General features: G+C 43.0%; 1 protein-coding gene across 1 annotated transcript in view; it reads left to right on the top strand.

Annotated features, from left to right (window-relative positions):
• LOC145395008 (N-acetylneuraminate (7)9-O-acetyltransferase) overlaps nucleotides 1–26,614 on the top strand; it is a 131,969-nt gene that overhangs the window by 27,473 nt on the left and 77,882 nt on the right. Inside the window, exons 2-3 of the mRNA XM_080268753.1 lie at nucleotides 19,495–19,591; nucleotides 20,373–20,481. Of these exons, the coding sequence (XP_080124879.1) occupies nucleotides 19,495–19,591; nucleotides 20,373–20,481 (206 nt within the window). The remainder of the gene's footprint in view (nucleotides 1–19,494; nucleotides 19,592–20,372; nucleotides 20,482–26,614) is intronic.

Below are 26,614 nucleotides of genomic sequence, written 5' to 3'. Positions count from 1 at the left end.
TGTGGTGATTGCGTTCATTGCCTCCCACCTTTATTTGGCTCCCCTTGACGGTGCGTGTTTATATCTGTCTATTTGTCTATATATGTCTGTCTGTTTATCTGTCTCTGTCTGTCTGTCTATCTATCTATCTATCTGTCTGTCTGTCTGTCTACGGTATCTATGTACACACAGTATATATATATATATATATATATATATATATATATATATATATATATATGTGTGTGTGTGTGTGTGTGTGTGTGTGTGTGTGTATATCATCATCATCCGGACCTCCTTTCCCGCCCTAGGGCAGGGTGAGGAGTAGCAATGTCCAGACAGCCCAAGTTTGACCAGTCCAATAGGCCACGCATCCATTCACTCACCACTCAAGCCCCCGGTCTCTTGGGTCTATGTGATACGCCAAAAACATTCACCACATTCTGTAGCTTCACATAAGCGTATCCGATAGAGTCAGTCCGGACGCTGTCACGTTAGAAAGGGGTGCCAGATCCCTGATCATGCACTTCTTCTCACAACATTCATCCAGCCTGATCTCTCGTCAGTTCCTTAGCCTCACCGACTTCTATACCTCTCCCTCACACACTCATCCACCATATCCCTCCACCATCTCCTTGGCCTACCTCGCCTCCTCCTTCATGCAGATTCGCTCAGATATACCTTTTTTACCACTGTTGTTGTCCATTCTCTCCGCATGACCATACCATCTCAGTACACTTTCTTCGATTCTGGTGTCCACAGACCTCATCACTCCGCATCTTTCACGAATTACATTAGCCTATTTCGTATGCTATCCACTCTCTGTACTCCACATACATAACTCAGCAGTCACATCTCCACTGCTCTCATTCTTGACTTTTCATTTTCATGCCACACCATAGTCTCATATCCATATGTTAAAGTTGGCACTAACACTTCTTCATGTAAGCTTCGTGCAGCTGCAACACTCAAGCCTCTGTTTCTTATCGAGGCCTTCATGGCACAAGCTACTTTCCTTCCTTGTGTCACTCTACTTCCCACTTCTTTTGCACATTTTCCTCTCTTTTCTATCACTGTACCCAGGTATTTGAACTCTCTCACAAATTCCAGTCCTTTCCCATTCATTGGAACATCACAGTGGGAGTCACCTTCTCCCTCGATTACCGTCACTTTACTCTTTTCTGCATTTACTCACAAGGCATGACACTCACAGACATCAGCAAAATTCTGCACTATAACCAAGTTCTTGTCCGGTATTTGCAAATAGTACTGCATCATCAGCATACAAAAAATTTGAGATATTCCATTCATCACCATTCATTACCAACGCCATTCCTCTCTCCATTACTTGTGTTTTCACGTCTGTTATCATCCCATCCATATATACATTAAACAACCATGGGGACATCACACATCCTTGTCGCACCCCCACACTGATCGTGAACCGTTCACTTAGATGCCCATTAACCCTTACACGTGCCTCACTACCGTCATAAAAACTCGACAGCACCCAGCAGCGTACCATCTACACCGTACCTGCGCAAAACCTTCTACAGTCCATCTCCGTGTACTTTGTCGTATGCTTTTTCCAGATCCTGCTCTACTATCTGTCTGACTGCAAAAATTTGATCCACACATCCTCTGTCACTCCGAAAACCACCGTGTTCGTCACTCACAAGGACTTCTGATATCTCTCTTACATTCTCAATAAAAAAAAAAAAAAAATCCATATACTTTCCCTACAACACAAAAAAAAAAAAAAAAAAAAAAAAAAAAAAAAATCCCACGATAATTCTTGCATTCACTTCGCTCACCTTTACTTTTGTACGGGAGTACAATCACAGCCTTTTTCCACTCTCCTGGCGCAGTTTCACTCATCCATGCCTTCCTATTTATCTTCAAGAAGCACTTCATTCCGCTCTCTCCACTACACTTAATCGTCTCTGCATACACCTCATCAACCCTAGCTGCTTTCCCCTTTTTCAGTTGCTTCACAGCATTCTTCACCTGTGCGAGTGTCACGTTTCCTGGCACTTCATTCCTCTGCACACACCCAAAACCAATCATGTTTACAGTGGCTGTGCTTTCCGTATTCCCATTCATCAGGTTTTCAAAATATTCTTTCCATCTGATCCTTACTTCATCCTCTTGGGTTAATAATTTACCACTTACATCCTTCACACTTTCATATTTCTTTCCACTGTCACTTCTACATTTCCGCACCTCTTTCCAGAATAACTTCATATTTTCAGAGCAATTTGCATTCATTTTTCTTCTTAGATCATCATTTACCTCCTCCTTTTTCCTCTTCACTAGTCTCTTTATGTGCTTGTTGCTCTCAGTATATTAAGTTCCTATTTCAGCTGAACCCTTGTTCTGTAACCACTCTAGCCACTTCTTTCTCTTTTCCTCCACTGCTCTCTTAACCTCTTCATCCCACCATGCCGTACCTTTCTTCTTTGTTGTTATTCTTGCCACACCACACACCACTTTAGCATTCCTAACTAAGCAATCCCTGTATGCATTCCACAGGCTGTCCAGATCTATTCCATTCCAATTCACTGATTCTAACTCCTCCCCTACTTTGGTCCTGTATTCGTCTGCCATTTCTTTGATCGTCAGCTCGACTTTCAGTCTTTCTCCCTGACTGCTCCTGTCTCTCCTGATTCACCTCACTCCTCTCAGCTTGATCTTGCATACCACAATCATATGATCTGACAGACCTCCACATCGTCCTCTCATGGCCCTCGTAACAGCTACCTTTCCCAGCATCAACTTCTCTACGAGCTCGTAATCAATCGGGCTCCTTTCAACACGATCCCCGTTCCTTCTGTACCATGTATATTTATGTGCAGCTTTGTGTTTGAAATACGAGTTAAAATTCACAGCCTCCTTTCCTGACATATGTCCTTCAGTCGCTTCCCATTATCATTTTCTCCAGGTACCCCGTTACAACCCATTATGTCATCCTCAGGACCAGTGCCTACTCTTCCATTCATATCGTCCATATTTAGCTCCTGGGAATTTCTCCAACTGCTTCTTCCAGCTCATCCCAAGACCTGTCTTTCTCTCTCACTCCTGTCATCACACAGCGCGTACACTACAATGACTGCCACTTTCACCTTCTCAAACTTGAACTTGACTTACATACATCTCGAGTTGACACATTTGTAATCTGTCATTCCACTCTGTCACACTTCATTCATCAACAAAGCAACTCCTTCCCTGCATCTTCCTCTCCCATTCATGCCCGACCTTACCGGTGCACACTTTACTGTACACCCTCCCACTCCACTTCACACCCTTTCATCTTCATTTCACACAATGCCATCACGGCGTATCTCGCACTCTTGAACACATTCACCACTTCCACCCTCTTGCTGTTCTCATTCACACCTCTCACATTCCACATGGCCATGCGAATCTGCCCATTTGTTTGGAGCCCTTGGCAGGTATTGGGCCCTCCGAGGCTCTCCGAAACGTTTGCCACGATTAAGTGATTTTAGATTGGGGAATCTGGGGAACACTTAACCCTGCCAGAAACTCCGGCTATATGATTACCACTCAGCTTAGTAAATGGTTTCCTGGGTACAGGAAACCATTTTGCTTGTCACTCAGTGTAGAAACTGTAAGACATTCCTACATTGAGTGAATGGATTATGGGCGCCCCCACCTACCGTATATATATATATATATATATATATATATATATATATATATATATATATATATATATATATATACACACACACACCATTTTGCTTGTCACTCATTGTAGAAACTATAAGACATCCCTATATTGAGTGAATGGATTATGGGCACCCCACCTACCGTGTGTGTGTGTGTGTGTGTGTGTGTGTGTATATATATATATATATATATATATATATATATATATATATATATATATATATATATATATATATATATATATTTGGTGACAGGAGGTTTCATGGCACTTCATCATGAGCGACCTATTTTTCCTGTTAACCTATTTTGCCTATTACACCTTATCCTTGTCTTCTTTGTTCTTTATATCATATTAACATCGACATAGTTTATATGAGTAACATTTCATTTCATTTCGTTTCGTTTTGTTTTTAAAGGCTCCAACATGCTTGCATGCGTCGGCCTTGGTCACCTAATGGCGGTTGTCCATGCTGCTCGATCTCTGGCAGCCTACATATTCAGTCTCTTATCCCTGAGGTCACACTCAGTGACCTCGTTCCAGGTCTTTTTCGGTCGCCTCGCGCAGACCTACCCCTGACGTTAATACTTCGTACTTTTTGCACCCAGTGGTCATCTCCAATCCTCTCCACATGCCGAAACATCTCAGTTTACCTCTCCTCATCACAACACCAATACACGCCAGTCCCATCCTACCTCTCACCTCTTCCATCGTAATCCTAGCCCCCCCCCCCCCAAGGCCTCGCATTCAAGGACGCACTGCTTATCCACCTAATCATTGTTATTTGTACGTTTTGAGCCTGCGAATATCCTCTTCCTTTACTGCCCAGTCTCACTACCATACAGCATTACACAACACGTGCCGCATACAAACATTCCTTAGCATGAAGGGAGAGCCCTCTCAGTGTTAGGAGAGGCAACAGTTCCCTGAACTTCTTCCAACCACTTCTCGCTCTAGCCACAGAGCTAACTCCTGCCCCACCTCCGGCACGTAACAAGTCTCCCAAGTAACAAAATTTATCCGCACACTCGAGAGACTCATCAGGAAGATTAGTCCTTTCACGCTTGAACTCCACATGTCCCCGGCACACCGCACACATGAAATTGGCATTATCCCGCAGTCTACCTCAAATATCACTACATCTCTTATGCATTCACTTATATCAAACACAGCACAAGATGAAATTACTTCCCACGCCCTTGTGGCAAATTGCACATGGTCACTTTCCCTCTTCTATGACAGTACTGCCACCATCCATAGTTACCTTCGTCCTTGTTTCATCTGCATTTACTCTCAAGCTCTTGTGTCCCATACCATCTCTCCACTTCTTAAATCTTTCCTTCGCCTCCCTTTCATTCTCTGCAATCAACACCAAATCATCGCGTACAGCATCTCCCACGGGAGTCCATTTCTGAAGTCACGTGAGAGGGCTTCAAGCATCATGATAAACAACAAGGGGCTCCAGACTGACCCCTGATACACACCAGCATTCACAGAAAACTCGCCGCTCAAATCTCCATTCTCTCTCACCAAGGTGCCAGCACCCACATACATAGCCATGACCACCCTAACCAGCCACTTCCCCATCCCAAGCTTTGTCATTGTCCACTTCACCACCTCCCTAGGGACTCTGTCAAAGGCTTTCCTCAAATCAACATTAACAGATTACAGATCCCTTTTCTTTCCTATGTATTTTTCCTGAAGTTGTCGATCAGTGGTCCCTTTGCCTGGGTTAAACCCAAACTGCTTCCCATCAATATTTACGTGAGTAACATCCAAGAAAATTATGAAGTATAATGTGCAGCAGGATAGAATGGGTGCTAGTTACTTGAAAGTATTGGTAAGGAATAGGGAAGTGAGCATCGAAATAAAAAAGTCATTGCATGACAGTATTGTGATCCATACTTTCACATAATGAAGTGAATCTTGCACCCTGGTGGAAGGACAATTAAAGAGTGAGAGCAGTGGAGATGAGTTATTTGAGAAGAACATGTTCAGTAAGAGACAGACAGGCAGAAATGAGGAAGTAAAGGATCTTTGTGGTGGCGATGTCTAATGAGATTGAAAGTGTTAAGAGAAGTACCGGTACTTTGAGATGGTTTGGCCATATTGAGAGGATGGAGAATGAGAGACTGACTAGAAGAGTGTATGTGAATGTGAAGGAAGGGGACACCAAGGGTGAGATGGAGGGATAGAGTGCATCATCATCAGCCGTTTGAGTATCCACTGCAGGACCGGCCTATCCCAACCGAAGTCGGGACGATACAACCAATGTATCTCTACCAGGTTGCTTAGGCTGTCTGGTAAAGATTGTATGTAGGGTGAGAAGTGCTTGTAAGTGTAATGGTAGTGTTGGAGTGGCCTTGGATGTGTCTGTAGTCTGTGAACCAAGTATAATCGGCCCACGCAAGGCGACTGGGTGCAAACATACTTTATAGTAAGCGACAGTGATTCAACCACAGCACCCCTTGTGTCTGCCAATGCAGTATGTGGCCGGGTGAACACTCCCAAAGTTTATTACCCTGGCAGGGCGCGAACCCTGGTTCACCCGTGTGCGAAACGCACACTCTACCACTGTACCACAGAGGCTCATTATATATATATATATATATATATGAGAGAGAGAGGAGTGTATGAGCTGAAGGGAGGGTACCCAAATAGCAGGGGACAGGGCGTCGTAGAGGCAATTTGTTTGTGGCCACCCATTACGGGATTATGACGTCTGGTAGTAGATGGATAATAATGTGCGGAAGAAAATGAAAGGGAAGGAGGTAAGCTACTTAATACACTGCCCCAAAACCTACTTATCTGTCCTTCATTACGGTGACAGGTTTTATATTTTCATTTTTGCTCTCCAGCCAGATTTTTTTTTTATTGAGGGGGGAGGAGACTTTGAACGAGGGAGGAATTAGATACTGCTTTCATTAACCCCTTCAATACCAGAGGTCTCCGTTCGGCGGAATTAAAGCGTTTGGAGGTAGCAAGACTATAATGATAATAATAATAATAATAATAATTATAATTATAATAATAATAATAGAATAGTAGTAGTAATAGTAGTAGCAGTAGTAAATAATAACAATAATAATAATAATAAAATTAATAATAATAATAATACCGGTAATGTATTAACGACAGGTTGAATAACATCGTACCGTTAAGGACTCTCACCTGTGTAGGGCTCGAACCTACCTGCGGTGGCGACGTAAGTTCGAGCCCTACGCATGTGAGGGTGCTTAACGGTACGATGTTATTCAGTTATGATAATACTGTAATAATAATGATAATGATGATGATGGTGGTGGTGATTAAAAAAAAAAATGGTAGTGATGGAACGATATCGCAGTGAAATGGTTAAAATAGATCACAGCCCTGCGTGTTTAGCTCTCCCTCGCTGGTGAATGCGCTCTGACGGCATGCAGGCTGACCAAATTTATGATCACAAATGTTCTGTAACTGACTCAGAAATTTGTGGTTTCCATTCTCACTTCTCTTGTCTATTTTAACCCCTTGATTATGATGACGTTGAACCCCTTAGCTGTGGATACTTACTTTACAGTACCTATCAGGGCCGTGCGCAGGATTTTTAAAAGGGGGAGGGGGTTTAAAAAAATATTTTTTCATAACAATTTATTCACTTTATTTCATTCATTCAGCCATTCGTCATCTAATCCTGTGTTGCCCCTTGAGGAGCGTAGGAGCCAGGGGTTAGGCAAGTTGGTCCTGACATTTAAGATAAGAGTGATCAGCCTCACTCATCCCTGAGTGGCTTTACGTGAGCATTAAACCCCAACCGCCCCTTGGATGTTGCCTAATCTTGCACAGGCTCAATCCGATTGAGCGCAATACGGTAAACTTAGGTACTGTAACTGACCAATGTACTGAAAGGGTACAAACTGAGGGCAAGTTACATACTGATCTCTGCAGAACCTTGGAAGTGAAACAGAGAATTCGGCCATTTACTTGACACATTTCACTATAAAACACAGGAAAAACAAGAGAAAACACCAACTCGCTGCACGGAAGTACCGTTTACTTACCCTTATGAAACATTCTACAAAATTTCACTACGCTCTGCAAACTTCCATTTTCTGTTATTTTTCTATCGTAACATTCTCAGCGTGGTTTAATTAATTGAATGAGTTGCGTTTTAAGTTTTATTTTCATTCGAATTTTTCATTCTTTCCAAATGGGGGGTTAAACCCCCCCCCCCGTGTGCACGGCCTTGGTACTTACATTCCTCTCAAACAGACGACGTGCTTTTTTCTTTTTTAAAGTCTTGCTGCACTCAAACGATTCTCTAAGGCTTAGAGGAGCACCACACTGCTGAAGGAGTTAACGAAGGCGATGCGTAATCTCACAGTGTCAAACAGTCTCTTCTGAGGTGGATAAAAATCGTTTGGGGCTAGTGTATGAGAAAATTGTACGAAAAGAGCTTCCTCGCATCGAATGGACTGATAACTTTTTTCGGTATATGTCCAGACGGTTTTATTCAGTCCAGGATAGCCAAACAGGCTAGGTTAGATTTAATAAACCCTTTCATTATTCGGGTTCTCCGCTAAACGTAATAAAATAGTATAGTGGCTTCAAGAATTTATAGAAAACATCCTTGGCCAGAAAACTTTTATATTCGTTTGTCAACCCAGTATTATCATGAAGTAAACTCTAGAACGATACCAAGGAGGGTGTCGAATATTTTTGCGGGAGAAACCAGATAAATACATAGAGTAGCAGTGGACAGTGCTAAGCCGACTCCGTTCCTTCTTTACCCCTGCACAATTGTTGACTCTATACAGGGGTTTTATCCGCCCCTGTGTGGAGTACAACTCATGTGTGGGGAGGCTTCCCACATACAGCTCTTCTCAGTCAGGTGGAGTCAAAGGCTTTTCGTTTCATTAACTCTCCTCCTCTTACTGGCTCCCTTCAACCTTTGTCTCTTCGTCGCACTGTTGCATCTTAATCTCTTTTCTATCGCTACTTCAATGGTCACTGCTCCTCTGAACTGTCTGCATGCATTCCTCCACCTCTTCGACGGGCGCGTAGCACCCGTCTAGTAGGAAACTCTCATCCCTTTTCTGTCCAACTCTCTAATGCAAGAGTTAACCGTTACTCCCAGTGCTTCGTTTATGCAACAGGTCACCTCTGGAACTGTCTCCCTCTATCTGTATTTCCTGCTTCCTATGATCTCCAGTCTTTAAAACGCAGTGTGTCCAGGCATCTCGAAGTGATCGGATCTTGAATTTGGCTCTCTCTTGTATTTTGTTTTTCTCTTGGAGGGAACAATAATTGCGGACTCGCGGCCTTTGGTTCCTTCTTCCTCGCATTAAAAAAAAAAAAAAAAAGTATGTTACTTGTCCTTGAGGTGTGGAACTGGGATATATTATAAAGGTGAAATTTCCAGTTTACAATACCAGGGTATCTCATTACTACTACTACTACTACTAGCACCACCACCACCACTACTACTACACACACACACACACACACACATACACACACGGATATGCATTTAGTTTATTTTTTCTACTTTTTTCATAATGTTTTCAGGACATAGAAGAGAACTCTCTCTCTCTCTCTCTCTCTCTCTCTCTCCTTTTCTTTATCCCATCACCCTCCCTTTCCCTTTCCCTATCCCATCATCCTCCCTCTTCTTTTCTCTATCCCATCACCCTCCTTCTCCCTCTCCCCCCCTCCCATCACCCTCCCTCTTCCGTTCCCTCTCCCATTGCCCTCTCTCTCTCATTCCCTATCCTATCACTCTCCCTCTCCCTTTCCCTATCCTATTACTCTCCCCGTCCCTTTCCCTCTCCCTCTCCCATCACCCCTCCCTCACCCTTTCCCTCTCCCATCACCCTCTCTCTCCTTTTCCCTCTCCCTTCACCCTCCCTCTCCCATCATCCTCCCTCTCCCTTCCCTATCCCATCACCCCTCCTTCTCCCTTTGCCATCACCCTCCCTCTCCCATCACCCTCCCTATCCCATTCCCTCTCCCATCACCCTCCCTCTCCCATCACCCTCCCTCTCCCTTTCCCTCTCCCATCACCCTCCCTCTCCCATCACCCTCCCTCTCCCTTTCCCTCTCCCATCACCCCCTCTCTCCCTTTCCCTCTCCCATCACCCTCTTTCTCCCTTTCCCTCTCCCATCACCCTCTCTCTCCCTTTCCCTCTCCCATCACCCTCCCTCTCCCTTTCCCTCTCCCATCGCCCTCTCTCTCTTTTTCCCTATTCTGTCACCCTCCCTCTCCCTTTCCGTTTCCCTTTCCGTCTCCCTCTTCCATTCCCCATCCCATCACCCCTCCCTCTCCCTTTCCCTATTCCATCACCTTTCCTTTCCCCTTCCCTGTCCCATCAACTTTCCCCTGGACCAGCCAGGTCTATAAAGAAAAAAAAAAAAAGTCTTTACTGCACTCTGTTCAGTACCTAGAACTGAATGAAACCTGGATTATATACATGATGCTTGCCTGTTGTGCTGTTGAAGGAAGACTGAGATTTAATGCATTTTAAAAGACCATTGTATATTTGAAAATCATTATTCTGAACCTCCTCCTCCTCCTCCTCCTCCTCCTCCCATCATTTTATTTAGATTATTTATCATTTAGCACAATTCCTAACACCCTGGGGAATGTTGCCACTGAAGACCAAGCAGGATGGGTACATGAAAGCAAAGAGATACATTGATGAATACATGGACCAAACATGATCATATTAAAGACAGTTACAAACACAGCAAAGAAACATGATGGTACATAAAAAAAAAATACAGCAGAAAAACATGCATAATGAATGAGATTCCTAGGACCAGAGGGGCATAACCTGTGCAAGGTATATTTTGAGTTATTGAAGGTGAAAGTTGGAGAATTGTTGGTGTAATAAGTCTGAACCAAAAAGGCATCGTAGTCACAACAAAATGATTGTCTCAGCAAGTACTTTTTATCTGTTTATTTTGGAAAAAAAAATTTAAAGGATTTTCTTTTATATGGGAGAGTTTGCCCCCCCTTCCATGAGAGCCACCCATAAAATATTCCTGAATAGAGAAAACGGTTAATATAAAGTATTACTATTATGAGTATAGTAAGTTATCAAAACCTCATTCTTTTCTGACCTTCAGTTAATTTTATATAAATTTTTTTATTGTATTTTACATATGTGTTTGTTTTTGAGACCTGAAAAGTATACTTACAGATGATGAATTTATTTAAAAATATGTAGTAACAAAATATATCTGCCTACACCTCCTTCAAGGCCAGTGTGGTCATGTGGTTGGATGTGGGGGGGTTAGTATTCGAGGAAGTCGTCGTTTGGGTGTGACTCGCTGCAACACGTGCCTGATTAACTCGGCTGATATAGGCTTGTCCATTGTCTCTTTTCATCTTTGTCGCTCCTTTTTTCCAAGTTTCTGGCATCCTGAGACGCTTGCGAGTATGCTGTGGGCATTGTTCATTCCTTTCCGTGTCACTGTCACTCATGGCAAAAGGTATACCGGTAATCTGCCCATTAGACAAAAAATATACAAGGAAATGGCGACAATGGCCTGACCACTGACGTCTCACGTGTTCACTGAGATGTGTGGTGTTGGCTGGCGTGCGGTGGGTGACTCATTATTGGCTGAGCAGCAGGCGTGTACCGAGATACGAATGCTCATTGGCTGCCCAGGGACTGAGGCATCCACCCCTCTGGCCCTTGTTTGAAGAGTTAAATGGAGGTTTTCCACACATGAAACTATGCAATCCTAGTCTATCCTACCACCTGCTGCATGGTCGATCTGTGCCTGAAAAATCACACCACGTTGTATAGGAAGGTTTGAACTATCTTTTCCGAGCAGAATGTACATTTCTGCCATTTTGAGGGTTACGCCTCTCTGGTCATAGGAGCCTCAAATTCTTATGCATGAGTTTGTTTAGATATACAGCTACCGCAAATTGACGTAGGACTTCCCCCCACAAGGTATTAAAAAACACAGAAATCATAGTACAGTCATCCCTTAACATTCGTGGGGGTTAGGTAACAGAGACACCCGTGAATGTTAAAAACCCGCGTATATCTGCTGCCCCCCCCCCCTTAAAAACACCCAGGACCCCCCATTTCCTTATATAACTAAAGAAAAACCCTATGTGCATGTTTACAACCACTTTATTTAATACAAGAACACAAAACAACTACTTTATTTAATACAAGAACACTAATAAAAGTTGAAAATAATGAATAGTGTACTCCTGCATGGCCTCTTCTGACAACTGTGCTCATCCCAGCTCCCTCCAAAAGGAAGAGTGTTACAGTATATTTTATTCACTGGATAATGCCATTACTATACTAAAACAGCCAAAAACTGTGCCTGGGATAATGTTACAGTGTCAGCAGAGTTCAGTGAGATAATTTTTTTTTTCAATAGCCATCCGCGGATATTCAAAACCGTGAATGTCAAAGCCGCGTAATGTTAAGGAATGTCTATATATCACAATGTTTGTTCATGAAATGCCCTTCATTAATATGAAATCATGTTTCCCTTGTTTTTCAGGACCAGTTGGATGCATTTTGACATGGAATCACTTAGATCTCTAAAGTAATCTAAGGACATTTCTTTGCACCAAACATTTGTCAGTTCAGTCTTGAGGTTGTGCAGATTGGGTGTCTTCTTCTTTGCTGCGATTTTCTTCATCTTTACCCATCAGTTTTCTATCGGATTTTAATCCAGACTGTTGCCAGGCCAGTCAAGGACCTCAATCCAATTATCCTGAAGCCATTTTGTCACCTTTCTTGACTTGTGACATGGAGCTGAATCATGCATGAAAAAGTCGCACCCATTAATAGCAAAAAAGTTTAACAAATGATCTTTCAGAACTTGAATGTACCGGCCACCATTCATCATCAAGTTCTTAGGAAGAAAGTAGAGGCCTCCCCTTCCCATTTCACCTGAGAAACACCCCCATACCATTACCATTACTGATTGTGGGTGCTTAATAGTCGGCACTGTGTAAGCAGGGTCATATCGACTACAGGAGGCAGGGCGACGAACCTTTGGCAGAATGCACCTGGAACACTTGAAATGTGCTTTCATCGGAAAACATAACTTTTCTCCACTCATCCGATGTACAGCATGCATACTTCTTGGCAAACTGAATGCACTGCTTCTTCATGCGGTCAGTGAGAAGCTTTTTCTTGGCTGTGGTGCGGCTTGGCAAACCCAGCTCCTTCTGCAAGCGGTGTTGGATAGTTCGAATTGAAACATCTTGTAACAGCTGGGGATGCATTCACTTCAATTCTGCTGCTGTCAGTCGAGGATTCTTGATGACTTCCCTCTTCAGAAGTGTATCTGTACCTCTGGAAGTCGTCCTCTTCTTTCCACCGCCATGCTTGTGCTCTGGTATGACATCAGGTGGCAGGCCTTGCGCTGCAGCAAGAATCTTCATGACGGTTGACTTTGCGCGTCCAGTACGTTCACAAATCTGGTTGATAGGGACATTAGCCTGCCTCCATGCAATGATACGGACCTTCTCATTCCTTGAGCAGTACTTTCTAGGCATGACAACTCAGCTCAAGGAAAATAACAGGGCAATCAGTAATCTATCTATCTATCTATTGCCAGACACCATAATCCCGTAAAGGGTGGCCATTTGACACTGAGTTAGTTGTTTTACAGGGAGGGGCACCAACCCTCCACCAACCCACTTGTTGACACGTAGGGAGCAATATGGTTTGGTTATATGGTTACCACCCAGCGTTGTAAATGGTTTCTTGGCTTACAAGAAACCATTTGGCTTGTCACTCAATGTAAAGCCACCTGTAATGGAAAGAAAAGGAATAAGAAGTGACAGTACGAAAAAAGAGAGAGGTGCAAGCTTGGAGCGACAGGAACACATACTCCCACTCTCACTTCTGGGCCGGCACTGATGTGCTGAATATTTCACCACCTCCCGCCAACACCAGAGGAGTTGCCAGTTACTTCTTGCCCAAAAATTTCACTTGGTAGAGGTGGAAACACAAAGCAAAGACAGACAACTCTCCCATGGCAATTCTGTATGTGTAGGTCCTAAGTCAATTTGCGGTGGGTTTACAGCATATGCATAGATATACACATGCATGCATAGACTGTAGCTAGCTACAAAGACACACACACATACACATATACATCACCTCTTACATTTACTGTAGTATCCCTGTCACTCTTAGAGTGAAGTATACACCAAATTGTTTCAGTAGAATTATGATACAAATGTTTTCATTAGTAATTACAGTATAATCTTATGTTTCTCAAAAATGTTGTTTCATTTTATAAGAATATGCTAGCACTCAGAATCTTATAATAACAATATGGCTATTAGTTCATAAGTATGATTGCATCAGAAGAATGACCCTTACTGAACTGTTTTTACTCCAACTTGGCCTAAAATTGCCATCCCTCCATTACAAATACAGAGTTGCAACAATAGATTATCTCTGGAATATGATAATGGTCTCAAAGAAGTCATATGGAAAGGACACAGGACCATAGTATTGTCTTTTTCTGCCATTGAAATACCTCAGATTGACTGTAAAACACCAAAAGTCTTGGCCAAGTTAGAGCAAAAAGAGCACTGTGCTGCATATTTCTTGTATTTCTCCATCGCAGTACTATCAGAGAGATCATAAGTTTTCAGGAAAAGTTTTTTTTCTTTTTTTTTTTTTTTTTTTTTCTTTTTTTTTTTTCCCATAGATTGCTTTATTGATATGGGTAGCATTTTAAAGAATCTGGTGCTCTATAAGAGAAATATTGTGACACAAAAAGGACACTTCTTTACTGTTTCAGGCTCCTCAAGATTTAAGGGAGCCGTCATTACTATGCAGGCCAGTTCCATTTTGTTTGGATACTTTGGTTCACTGAACTTAAGAGCTTTGAAGGTCATTAACTTTTCCTTTGAATTATGAGTTTTAGGGTTCACTGTAATGTGATTAACCCCATTTTTTAATTGGAACTAGGGTTTGGATTATCTATCCATCTATTGCCAGACATCTCAATCCCATAAGGGGTGGTGACAAACAAATTGCCTCCACGTCACCCTGTCCAATGCCACTTCACTGTCCTGCTCCCAGCTCACACCCTCCTCTCTCATATACCTCTCCACTCTATCCCTTCATCTCATCCTCGGCCTCCCCATCCCTCTTCCCTCCTCCATCTCACTCTTTAGTCCCTTGCACTCCATCCTCTCTACATGGCTAAACCACCTAAGTGTATTTCTCCTGACACTTTCTATCACACCCACATCCACACCACAACTCTCCTTCACTTCCTCATTTGTCAGTCTGTCTCGCCATGCAACTCCACATGCTTCTTTCAATAACTCATTTCCACTGCTGTCACTCTTGATTAGTGTCCTTCCAACAAGGTCCAAGCTTCACTTCCATACGTTAGACTTGGTATCACCATACTGTCATGCAGTGACTTTTTTACTTCCATGCTCACATCCCTGTTCCTTATCACTGCTTTCAAAGAACCAGCAACCTTTCTTCCCTGTTGTACCCTTTCAAGCACTTCACCCTCTAAACTTCCATCGTTACTCATCACGCTACCTAAGTACTTAAACGCACTCACATTTTCCATTTCCTTTTCATGTAACCTCACTGTACATTCATTGGCTTCACTGCTTTTGAAGACCACAACTTTACTCATCCCTACATTGGCCTTTAGACTCTGTTTCTTACACACTCTCCCAAACTCATTTACCAAGCCTTGCAGTTCCCCTTTGTCTTCGCTTAACAGTACAGTATTATCTGCAAACATCAGTACAGGGAGTTTCCAAACACTGCCTTCTTGTATTTGGGTGGCTCCAACATCCACTGCCTTATCTTGTATCTCCTTTATAACCCCTTCCATATACAGATTGAACAACCATGGGGACATGACACATCCCTGTTTCAATCCAACCTTCAAATAAAAAATTCACTCAGTTCGCTATCCACACGCACTGCAGCCTTAGCACCCTCATACATACTCCTCACGGCATTCAACAACTTCCCATTTACTCCATATATCCTTAACCCCTAAAATACGGTCATCGTAATGTTTTGACATACGCTCAGGACGGGCATAATTGGAGGATGTGATATGGTTGGGGATTTGTTGGGGTGGTGGAGGGGTGTGGTGGTTGTGGGGTGGTGCAGAGATGGGGATTGGGTGCTTGGGGGAAGTGGGGCTGGGGGTGGGGGGTAGGTTGGAGGTGAGGGGGGTGATGGGTGGGGTTGGTAGGTCGGGGGATGAGGGGGGTGATGGGTGGGGTTGGTAGGTCGGGGGCCGAGAGGGGGGTGGGGGAAAAAGGGTGGGGATTGGAGGGGTGAGGTTGTTTGGGGGAGTGGGGGTTTGGGAGGTAGGGCGGTGGGGGGTGGAGGAGAGTACGGGGTTGGGGTGGTGGGGATAGGGGGAGAGCAGTAGGGGATGGTGGGGGTGTGGGGAAGTGGTTGGGGGAATTTGGGGTTGTGGGGGGGTGAGGAGGGTAGGGGTGGTGGGAGGGTGGAGATTAGTGGTGGTATGAGGCTGTGGAGGGTATTGGGGGGATAGTGGGGGGAGTTAGGGGACAGTAGGGGTTTGGGAGTTCGATTGTGGTGGGTGATGGGGGAAGGGATGGGGGGGTGGGTAGTGTGTGGGTGTGGTGGTAGGGGGATGGGGTGGGTTTTGGGAGGTTGGGGAGGGCATGACCGCAGATACATACACCCGTCTTTTTGGACCTAGTACCCTTGGACAGCATGTGCGAATCTTACTGCATCTAACACGGTAAAGGAGAGAAAGAGAGACAGACAGACAGACAGACAGAGACAGAGAAAGAGAGAGAGAGAGAGAGAAAGAGAAAGAAGGGGGGAGAGAGAGAGAGAGAGAGAGAAAGAGAAAGAAGGGGGGGGAGAGAGAGAGAGAGAGTACAGGAGAGAAAGAGAGACACAAGGATGCTTACGCGATGTTTACACGGTTTTATATACGGTCGCGTAAGCATAACATCCATCAGCATGGCGATAATGAATACCAGGCCTTAGAATAGACGCTATGGGCGAGTGTGGGTGAGCGTGAGTCAGTGTGTGGGTAGCCGGGGACAAAGGGTGGAGTTCAGGTGCGATGTGTGACTCCACGACCATCCTGTGAAGGTGTTATCACTGTGAGGATATTACTCCCGTGAGGGACTAGTGTTGTGTACTTCACGCCCCTACCCACACACTAATACTGTAAGACGAAAATTGGACCCGCCACAAGTGAGTTGCCCTTGCTTATTTTTACGAATACAGTAATCCCTCCACTATCCGATGTAATAGAGCCAAAGGCATGTCTGGAAAGTGGTCCCATCTGGAAAGTGGGCCTCTGACTGCTGGACTGGTACTTATGAACCCTAACCCAGCCTAACTTTGAAAGCCACCTAAATAACTCCCTACCAGACATGCATAGTACTTATTTAAACCTATTTAAGACCCTGTTCACACCAATAATGGACATAAAGCATGAAAGAAATGAAAACGAACCAGAGAATGGGGAATTAGAAGTGAGTATGGAAAATACTTAGGCCTAGCAGCATACAGGGTACTGTACTGTACTTACAGCACGTCTGTGGCCGCCTCCTCTAACTCTCTAAGGCTCTGGTAGTTGTGAAAATGCTCTTGAAGCACATACAGTAATCCAGTGTTGTGCTACACTTAATTCTTTGCACTGTGAGTTATAATTGTTTAACACTGCACATTCTTCTTAACTGAACCACACCAATTCCAACCGCCACTTTGCACTCCACACTCACTCCACAGTTAATCCTTTGCACTCTAAATTCTAATTTCATAACACTGCACAACACTGTAAATTCCCATGTGGTCTAGTGGTGTGGTACTGCGGTTTATTCACTGTTTATTCACAAAAAATGAGCACGTGCAGCATTGATTATGATGGACGTCTTCCCTGAACGAAGGTTAGGCAGTAACTGGGAACAGGGTTGCCAGATCTGAACTCGGCCACATTACCAAATTCCTCAATTTTCATTACCAAATTCTTAAAGGAAGCATTTATTCTTCACTAATTATATATACAAGGGGAAATACATGTAATCACTCTCCTTATAATAACATTAATTCATTTTCATTCATTTGTCAGACACCATGTATCCCAAACGGGGTGGCCAAGGGCTTAGAGTTAATTGTTTTACAGGGAGGGGCACTAATCCTCCACCAACCCCACTTGATGTTGGGATGCCAACAGCATCTGGTGTTCCCAGGCAGTCACCCATCCAAGTAACAGAATGTTGATTATTTTCACGCTATGTTGGCTAGCAGATTAATCAGAGAGAGCAGACAATGCACCATCTTCATCCTGTGTACCATCATACATGTGAAAAATCCTTTTGGTAATGCATTATTCTGATTCATTACCAAATTGGCCCACATTTGGTAATGAAAAATACCAAATGGCAACCCTGACAGGGGAAGGGGGAAAGGGGAGGAAGGAAGGGGTGAAGGGTCTGTGGTGTAACAGCTGTTTGGTGCCGCGCGGCAATTTCAAATTACGGGTGGGAAGAAATTCGGATTTGGGGGGTATTTTTTTTCATTTTTTGGCCATTTTTGGTTTCCGAAGGTCCAGGCCCACAATGTCTGGTAAGTGGGGTGTCCAGAAAGTGGGCGTCCGGAAAGCACAGGGATTACTGTACAGTATTTATTAATCTGCACGTGGTTGATGTCACGACATAACCCGATTATAAATGTAGGAAAGTAAGGAAGAGAAGTTAAAGCGATATGTGTATACGAAGTAAACTGTGGTATAACGCAGCATATTGAGAGAGTAAAGTTGCAATTCCAGGTATGACCGAATAAATAGTCGAGTCCAGCTGGGCGGGTTTCATTACCCTGTTTCCCCCTCTATGAGTGCGGGCGTCTTCAGTGGACACCCGTCTTTTGGGGGTTAATACTTTTCACATTCCTTGTCTATTCACCCTGGCGTATGCTTTCTCCAAATCTATGAAGGCCGCACACAACTTCTTTCCCTTCTCTAGAAAATTTTCCAGCAAAGACCTAAGAATGAATATCTGATCTACACAGCCTCTTCCCTTCCTAAAAACTTCCCTGTTCTTCTCCAAGTAATTCTTCTGTTATTACCCTAACTCTGTCAGTAAGTAACCTACCATATACTTTTCCTGTTACATTAAGAAGACAAATGCCTCTATGATTACCACACACTTCTTTTTCCCCTTTTCCTTTGTATAGGGGAGTAATTATGTCTGACTTCCAATCCTCTTAGACTCTACCTTCCTCCCAGGCCAGTCTGCACATCTTCCATATCCATGCTACTACTGTCTCTCCTACATGCTTCAGCATTTCACCACACACAACGTCAATCCCTAGGGCTTTCCCCATTTTGACTTTCTTTATTGCTTCCACTACTTCCATCCTGCTGATTCCTTCCTCTCTTCTCATATCCCTCCTCCTCCCTACCATTCCCCAGCCACTTATACTTGCATTATTTTCATTCTATATTTTCAGCAATTTCTTAAAGTGTTCTCTCCATATGCTCACTTTTTCTCCCTTCTCAGCTAGCAATATACCATTTTTATCTTTCACTCCTCAGGTTGCATATTTGAATTGTTATTGGCTGCCTTATCACATGATTGCATATTTTACCTGTTTTCATATACACTGTTGCCATTATTGAGTACTGTAGATCTTCTGCTTTAGAAACCTCTTCTTACCACAACGAAATAGCAACCTGGATTTTATATTCAGAAGTTACATACCATAGTCTGAGGGCTGATTAGGACTTAATAATAACTGAATAGCCATCCATCTTAATGGCCCTCGTATAGTTGACGGTCATTAATTCCATCTTCTTGTTTGTTATTGTAGGTGGTGACTCGTGCCAGCGCTTGCTTTCTGATGGCAGGTTCCAGGGGGCACTGGTGTGGCAGCCTTATGGCTGTATGCTACACACATACTCTGACATGTGAGTCTTTGCTAATAATATTTGAGTCCTCTTTAGGTGGTTATGTATGGTAATGTACTTTTATGTACTGTTGAAATTCAGCATGTTTATTCAGTTTGAAGAATGAAACACCATCCCACTACAGTGTGATATACAAACAGATCATGATGCTTTCTTTCTGTGTCTGTCTCTGTGGGTATAGCCTTGATATCTTAAAACATGCCCAGAAATAGCAAGATGTTAGACATAACCACAGCAATTTTGATATCAGTGGAATTGCCTTCTCAGGCTCCCCACTCCCCACTTATAACGCCACCAAATAATAACCACCAGAAATACTGTATTGCATGGAGTTTTATAGTCATATATGAAATAAAGAGTCAGTCATCTTTTTCATTCTCAGAATGTTTACCCATTTTATTTTCATACCCAGCAGTGACAGCAGTTTTGGTTTTGACATTGGCAAATCTGGTTCTCCACTGCACTTATGACACTTCCTTTGTGTGGCTGTGGTGTCATCTATAACCAACATATATTTTAGAGGGGAATGAATTTCCTTATGTACTGTAAGGGACAAAAGTTTGCCCGCTTTTCCGCTGTACCTACATTGTATTTAGGGCATGTCCATCACTTTGCTTTCAGAACCACATTAACAGTGAGCAAGTTCCATTGTCAAGAGAAACATACCAAGCCTCTCTGAGTTAAGTAAAATTAGTCAGCAGAGGAAAGTGAGAAGTAGAAGAACTGAAATACTGGGTGAACCTTTGACCCTGACTGTTTTTCCAACCTCTTAAATTCACAGAGACTCCCGGAGATGCATGCGATATGTGGCATTCTTGAAGCGGGACAATCACTTCCTCTTCATTGGAGACTCCAGGATACGCCAGCTCTATCAAGCTCTTGTAAAGCAGGTCTGGTATAGGTTGATGGCATGCTTGTATGTGTTTTTGTTTTCTGTTTGGAGCATATTACTGAGTCATGACACACTTGAGTGGGTCTGTCTAGTATCTACGTGGAGCATGTTAATTCTACTTAATAACTAATAGAACTGTTCTTGGTTTGGTGTTGGTAGGTGGTGGCGAGCATCATCCACTCACTTGATATAGTGCTGTCTACTTCTTCCTTCACCATTATCATTCTTTTTCTGTGTCTGTCCTCCTCTTTTCCTATTTCTTCCATTTTTCTGTCACATTTTATTACTCTTCTTTTCTTTTCAAGATTCCTGTAAGCCAGGAAACCATTTACAACACAGGGTGGTAACCATATGAACAACCCGTATGTGTTCCTTACTTGTCAACTATACCAATTTTATGTTCTTAAGGCCTAGAATCCACGCTTTCTTTCTGTGTCTGAAAACAGCTGATTGGTCCATAACAAATGTTCGTGCAGCTGCCCATTTATTTGTATTAAATGAGTTGACAGTTCATAAACAGACCAGATTTTCGCTAAAGTATTGTTATTTATTAGGAGTATAACAATACAAATTATTTTAAGGCATTAGCATGTTAGAGAGGATATTAACCCCTTAACCGCGGGACGTCACTCTCGTGACGCTTGGGAGCAAGGGATCATACCGCGGGGCGTCACTTTTGTGATTCTGTGTTATTTTGAATTCACCCGGGCTTTCAAGTGGTGGCTTGTATCATCTATCAGTACTGCCAATGTCCAACACTAGTCAGCATTCCTAATCTCATCTGTACTCCCATCCATTGTTGACAATTTACCCATTTCTCCCCGTTCTTGACTCCCCTCCCTACCCCCCCCCTCCATTACCCTATCCTCTCGCCTGCCCGGCCGTGCTACGCTAAGTAAATCTTCCCTGGAATTTTTCACTGATTTCATCCATTGAAATAAGCCCTATGCCCTATTCTTATACCAAATAATATATACAAGAAAGAAATAAGGTAATTGAGAGTGCCATACACCTAGAATTGGCCAATTATCACCTGACAACACCTCACGTGCACTCGTTGCTAATTTTCGCTGTTTATTTCCCCTTGAAATATGGTGTATAATCTATTTTCGTAATAAAAATATATATAAGAAAGGATGGGAGAAGCCTAAGTGATATTTACATTCACCTGGAACTACCTAATTATTGCAGGCCACCACACTGTATTCTACGCTAAGTAAATCTTCCTTGGAATTTTCCACTGATTTCATCCATTGAAATAAGCCCTATGCCCTATTCTTATACCAAATAATACAGTATATACAAAAAAGAAATAAGGTAAGTGATAGTGCCATACACCTGGAATTGGCTAATTATCACCTGACAACAGCTCACGTGCTCTCGTTCGCTAATTTTCGCTGTTTATTTCCCCCTGAAATATGCTGTATAATCTATTTTCGTAATAAATATACATATAAGGAGGGAAGGGAGAAGCCTAAGTGATATATACATTCACCTGGAACTACCTAATTTATAATGTATTGTCTAGATTTCCTGCCAATCATTTCATTGCTATATATTAGCAGCTGTCAAGAGGCTGACGTTGGCAGTAATGCATTTCCCTAGGTAGGCCACCCCAGCCCACCCCTATCAGTTCACTGTCATCTTCCAATGTGAAGGTACGTCTGTTTGCTCCTGCTAACTTCTGCCACTTTTCACTCCCATGCAAAGGACCCTGTGACCTTTACCTCCTGCTAAACCTCGTGTGGAAAGAGGTAAAGGGCTGACAATTGATAAAAGAGTGACTACGATCTTTCTATTGAGTAAAACAGTGCAAGTGGAATTGTAAATAATGTGTAAATAATGTGTAAACAGCAAGTGAAAGTAATGAATGTAAATATACGTGAACAGTAGAAAATAGTTTTATAAGTTACTTCAAGTGGCAGTGCATAACACAGCGTAAATAAAATAGAATTGTAAATAACGTAAATAATATAGAGAACGTAAATAGAAATGTAAATGAGTAGTATTATAAGAATACAAGTATATACCCTAGGAGTAATGAAAGTGAAAGTTTCACTCTAGCATGTATGAATACTATGAGTTATGAGAGTGAAGGTGAAAGTGACATTCACTCTCAGTGCTAGTATACAGGACAAGAAAGTGAACGCTACGTATTTTACTGAAAGAAATTGAATCCCTACAGTGACAATAAACTACTATTACTGAAGGAAACTTATGGATAAAGACTGTAGATATATGTAAGTGTTATATAGTAACAGAAATATAAACAGTGAGTGTTTTTATGAATAATAGATAACACTAGCGGCGAACGATCGGATGTGGGATGGTTATATACGCCCTCGTAATTTTCATTGCTTTCACAGTGTTTTTTGGGGGGAGTATGGATTCCAAACTATTTGAGAATCATAGATTAGTGTTTCTAGTGATAATATAAGGCTGTGGTAATCATATTACGAGTTGTTGGGAAGTGTACAGTGGAGACCTCGTTACCCAACTTCAGTGGTCTCCACAAGTCCTACGGTACTCGACGAAGGCTCAACAAACACCCAAGGAGAAAGCTGAAGGTATGTGCCATAAGTATATGTGATTTTAATATTCTAGGACTAATAACTGATTTTTGGCAAATATTTTTTGTGAGTGTGTTGGAGTGCGAATATGCCCGCGGGAGCCGCAAGTCAAAGCAAAACAAGCCCGCGGTGTAAGGGTTAAAACTGTAAAATAGGTGCCACAAACAGTCAAAGTCAAGGATGCACGCTTGCTTTCGGATGAAGTCTATTCACTATTTCTTTGATTGTAGCAAAAGTAATATACAGTAGGTACAAACAAATGACACCAAACATAAGATTGTAGCAAAAGTAATATACAGTAGGTACAAACAAATGACACCAAACATAAGGTACATTGTTCAGTGGGGGGGAGACACAATCTGGCCGCACTAAAGGGTGGTACTACTAATCTGTGGCCAGGTTGTGTTAGGAAGAATACTGCCACCGTATTCTCCGTGTGTCGTAAAAGGCGACTACAAGGGGTGTGATGAGGAGACTAGGGACCCCCTCCTCTGTTTGTTAGTTCCTAAACAGAGACAGGCCAGAGAAAGGGATGGGGGATTGAGTTATCCCCGTACCCTGAAGATTGGGTCTATGAATGTGCGTGGATGTTGTCCGATTGAGGCTAGAAGGGAGGAGATTGGGAGATTGTTTGTGAGAAGAAAGTTGGATGTGTTAGCTTTGAGTGAAACGAAGATGAAAGGGAAGGGTGAGTCTATGTTTGGAAGTCCGAATGGAAGATTGTCAGATGTTGACAGAGGAAGGGCAAGAGAAGGTGTGGCCTTGTTAGTGAGTCCAGAAGTACAGCAGTGTGTGATTGAATGGAAAGAGGTGTCATCGAGATTGATGTGGGCGAAAGCAAAATTTGAATGTGAGGTGTGGGTGTTTGTGAGTGCATATGGGCCTGGTAGTGAAAGGGATGAAGAAGAGAGGGAGTCTTTCTGGAATGATGTTGATGAGTGTTTGCAGAGTTTTGGAGCGAATATGAATGTGGTAATGATGGGAGATCTGAATGCTAGAGTGGGAAATGTAGCAGTTGAAGGTGTAGTTAGTATGCATGGTGTGCCTGGAAGAAATGAAAATGGGGAATGAATGATAGGGATGTGCATTGAGCGAGAGATGGCGATTGGATATACTCTGTTTGAAAGGAAAGATATTTATAAGTATACATGCGTGAGACAGGAGGGTGGAAGGGTTGTTGATAGAGCATTGATGGACTATGTGGTTCTGTTCAGGAATGTAATAGGAAAGAGTGTTGGATGTGAGAGTTCTGAGAGGGGAGGGTGGAGGTATGTCTGACCACTACCTGGTGGAGGGAAAGTTAAGAGTAGGTAAGAGATGAGTGAGAGCTAGGAGGGTTAGGTGTGGCAGGGAGGTTTTGAAAGTGAGTGAGTTGGATAAGAGAGAGAAAATGATAGAGTACCAGGAGAAATTGAGAGATAAGTAGAACGCAGTGAAATATCAGGAAAATGGCAGTGTGGAGGAGGAATGGCAGATGTTTAAGAGTGCTGTGGTGGGGCATGCGGAAGAGGTGTGTGGTGAGAGACGTGTGGGTGGTGGTGTAAGAAAAGGAAGTGAATGGTGGTGCGAGGAAGTAAGTATGGCTGTGGCTGAGAAGAGATGTGCATATGAAGTGTGGCTGCAGAGGAAGGATGAGATGTCATAATTATGAGAGGTATAAGGAAAAGAGGAATAGGACAAGAAGGGCTGTGTGTGATGCTGAAGTGGCAGCAGATGAGAGGTGGGGTAGGCGGCTGACTGAGAATTTTCAACAGAATAAGAAAATGTTCTGGAAGGAGGTGAAAAGGGTGCGAAAGGGAGAGTCTGGGAAGGAAGAGCGAGTAAAAGCAGAGGATGGAAGGATGTTCATTGAGATGGATGCAGTAAGGAAGAGATGGGCAGAGTATTTTGAAAGATTGTTAAATGTAGAGGAGGAAAGGGTGGCTGAGATTGTGGCAGATGGAAGGGGGCAAGGAATAAATGTGTTGGGAAAGTTGAATGATTCTTTGATCACAAAGGAGGAAGTGCAGGAGGCAGTAAAGGAGGTGAAAAAAGGGATAGCTGCAGGTATGGATGGGTGTGCTGTGGAATGCCTGAAAGGTGGTGGAGCGACTATTGTTGAGTCGTTATTAAGATTGTTGAATGTGTGTTTTATGAGAAGTATGATGCCAGTTGACTGGGCAAGTGCTTGTGTGGTCCCATTGTATAAAGGCAAGGGTGATAAGTATGAATGTACTAGCTTTAGAGGTATAAGTCTGTTGAGTATTGTAGGTAAGATGTATGGTAGAGTGTTAATTATGAGAGTTAGAGAGAGTACAGAAGGAGTGATTGGTGGTGAGCAGTGCGGCTTTAGGAGAGGGATGGTATGCGTGGATCAGGTGTTTGCTGTGAGACAAGTGTGTGAAAAGTATTTAGTGAAAGGCAAGGATGTGTTTTGGGCATTCATGGATTTAGAGAAAGCATGTGATAGAATTGATAGGGAGGCTTTGTGGACTGTTTTAAGATTGTATGGACTTGATGGTAGGTTACTAAAAAGGGTGAAACGTTTTTATGTAAATATTAGAGCGTGTGTAAGAGTGGGAAATACCATGAGTGATTGGTTTCCGGTGAGAGTGAGGCTGCAGCAGGGATGCATGATGTCGCCTTGGTTGTTTAATATTTATATGGATGGTGTTGCAAGGGAGGTGAAAGCAAGAGGTTTAGCTGGAGGTCTGAATCTGGTGAATGTTGACGGTAGAGAGTGGAATCTGAAGCAGTTGCTGTTTGCGGTTGCTGCTGCACTGGTGATTCAGAGGAGAGATTGAGACAGTTGGTAGAGGAGTTTGGAAGCGTATGTGAAAGGAGGAAATTGAAAGTAAATGAGAATAAGAGTAAAGTGATGAAGTGTACGAGGTCGGTAGATGGGAGGGGGATGAATACTGTTTTGAATGGTGAGTTGCTTAAGGAGGCAGAGTGTTTTAAGTATTTAGGGTCACATGTTTCTGTGGATGGAAGAATAGATGCAGAAATGAAGTTTAGAATGAATGAAGTAGGAAAGGTGCTGGGAGGAATGGAAAAAGTGTTTAGATGTCGTTCGCTTAGAATGGATGTAAAGAGAAGGCTGTATGAGGGTGTTGTGGTACCGACTGCATTATATGGGGGTTGAAACATGGAATATGGGTGTAGCAGAGAGGAAAAGTTTGAATGTAATGGAGATGAGGTGTCTGAGGAGTATGTGTGGAGTGATGCGTATGGATCGGGTGAGAAATGATGAAGTGTGAAGGAGAACTGGAGTTGTTCGGGAGATGGCTGATCGAGTTGACCGGAGGGTGTTGCGATGGTTTGGGCATATGGAGAGAATGGATAATGAGCGATTAGTGAAAAAGATAACTAGATCTGATGTGAGAGGTGTAAGGCTGAGAGGGAGACCACAAATAGGATGGATGGACAGTGTGAAGAGAGCGTTGGATGCGAGAGAGATGTCTGTTGAGCAAGGAAGAGTGGCTGTGCGTGACAGAAATAAATGGAGAGAAATTGTGAATGAATAAATGATGATGCAGCCCTGGGGGGATATTCTCCCGCATTTGGTCTGATCAGCTAATC

This window comes from Coenobita brevimanus, chromosome 29, assembly GCF_032717465.1.
Source record: "Coenobita brevimanus isolate Jiangsu-jjx chromosome 29, ASM3271746v2, whole genome shotgun sequence".
Lineage (NCBI taxonomy): Eukaryota > Metazoa > Arthropoda > Malacostraca > Decapoda > Coenobitidae > Coenobita > Coenobita brevimanus.
This window is presented reverse-complemented; position numbering and strand designations above follow the sequence as displayed.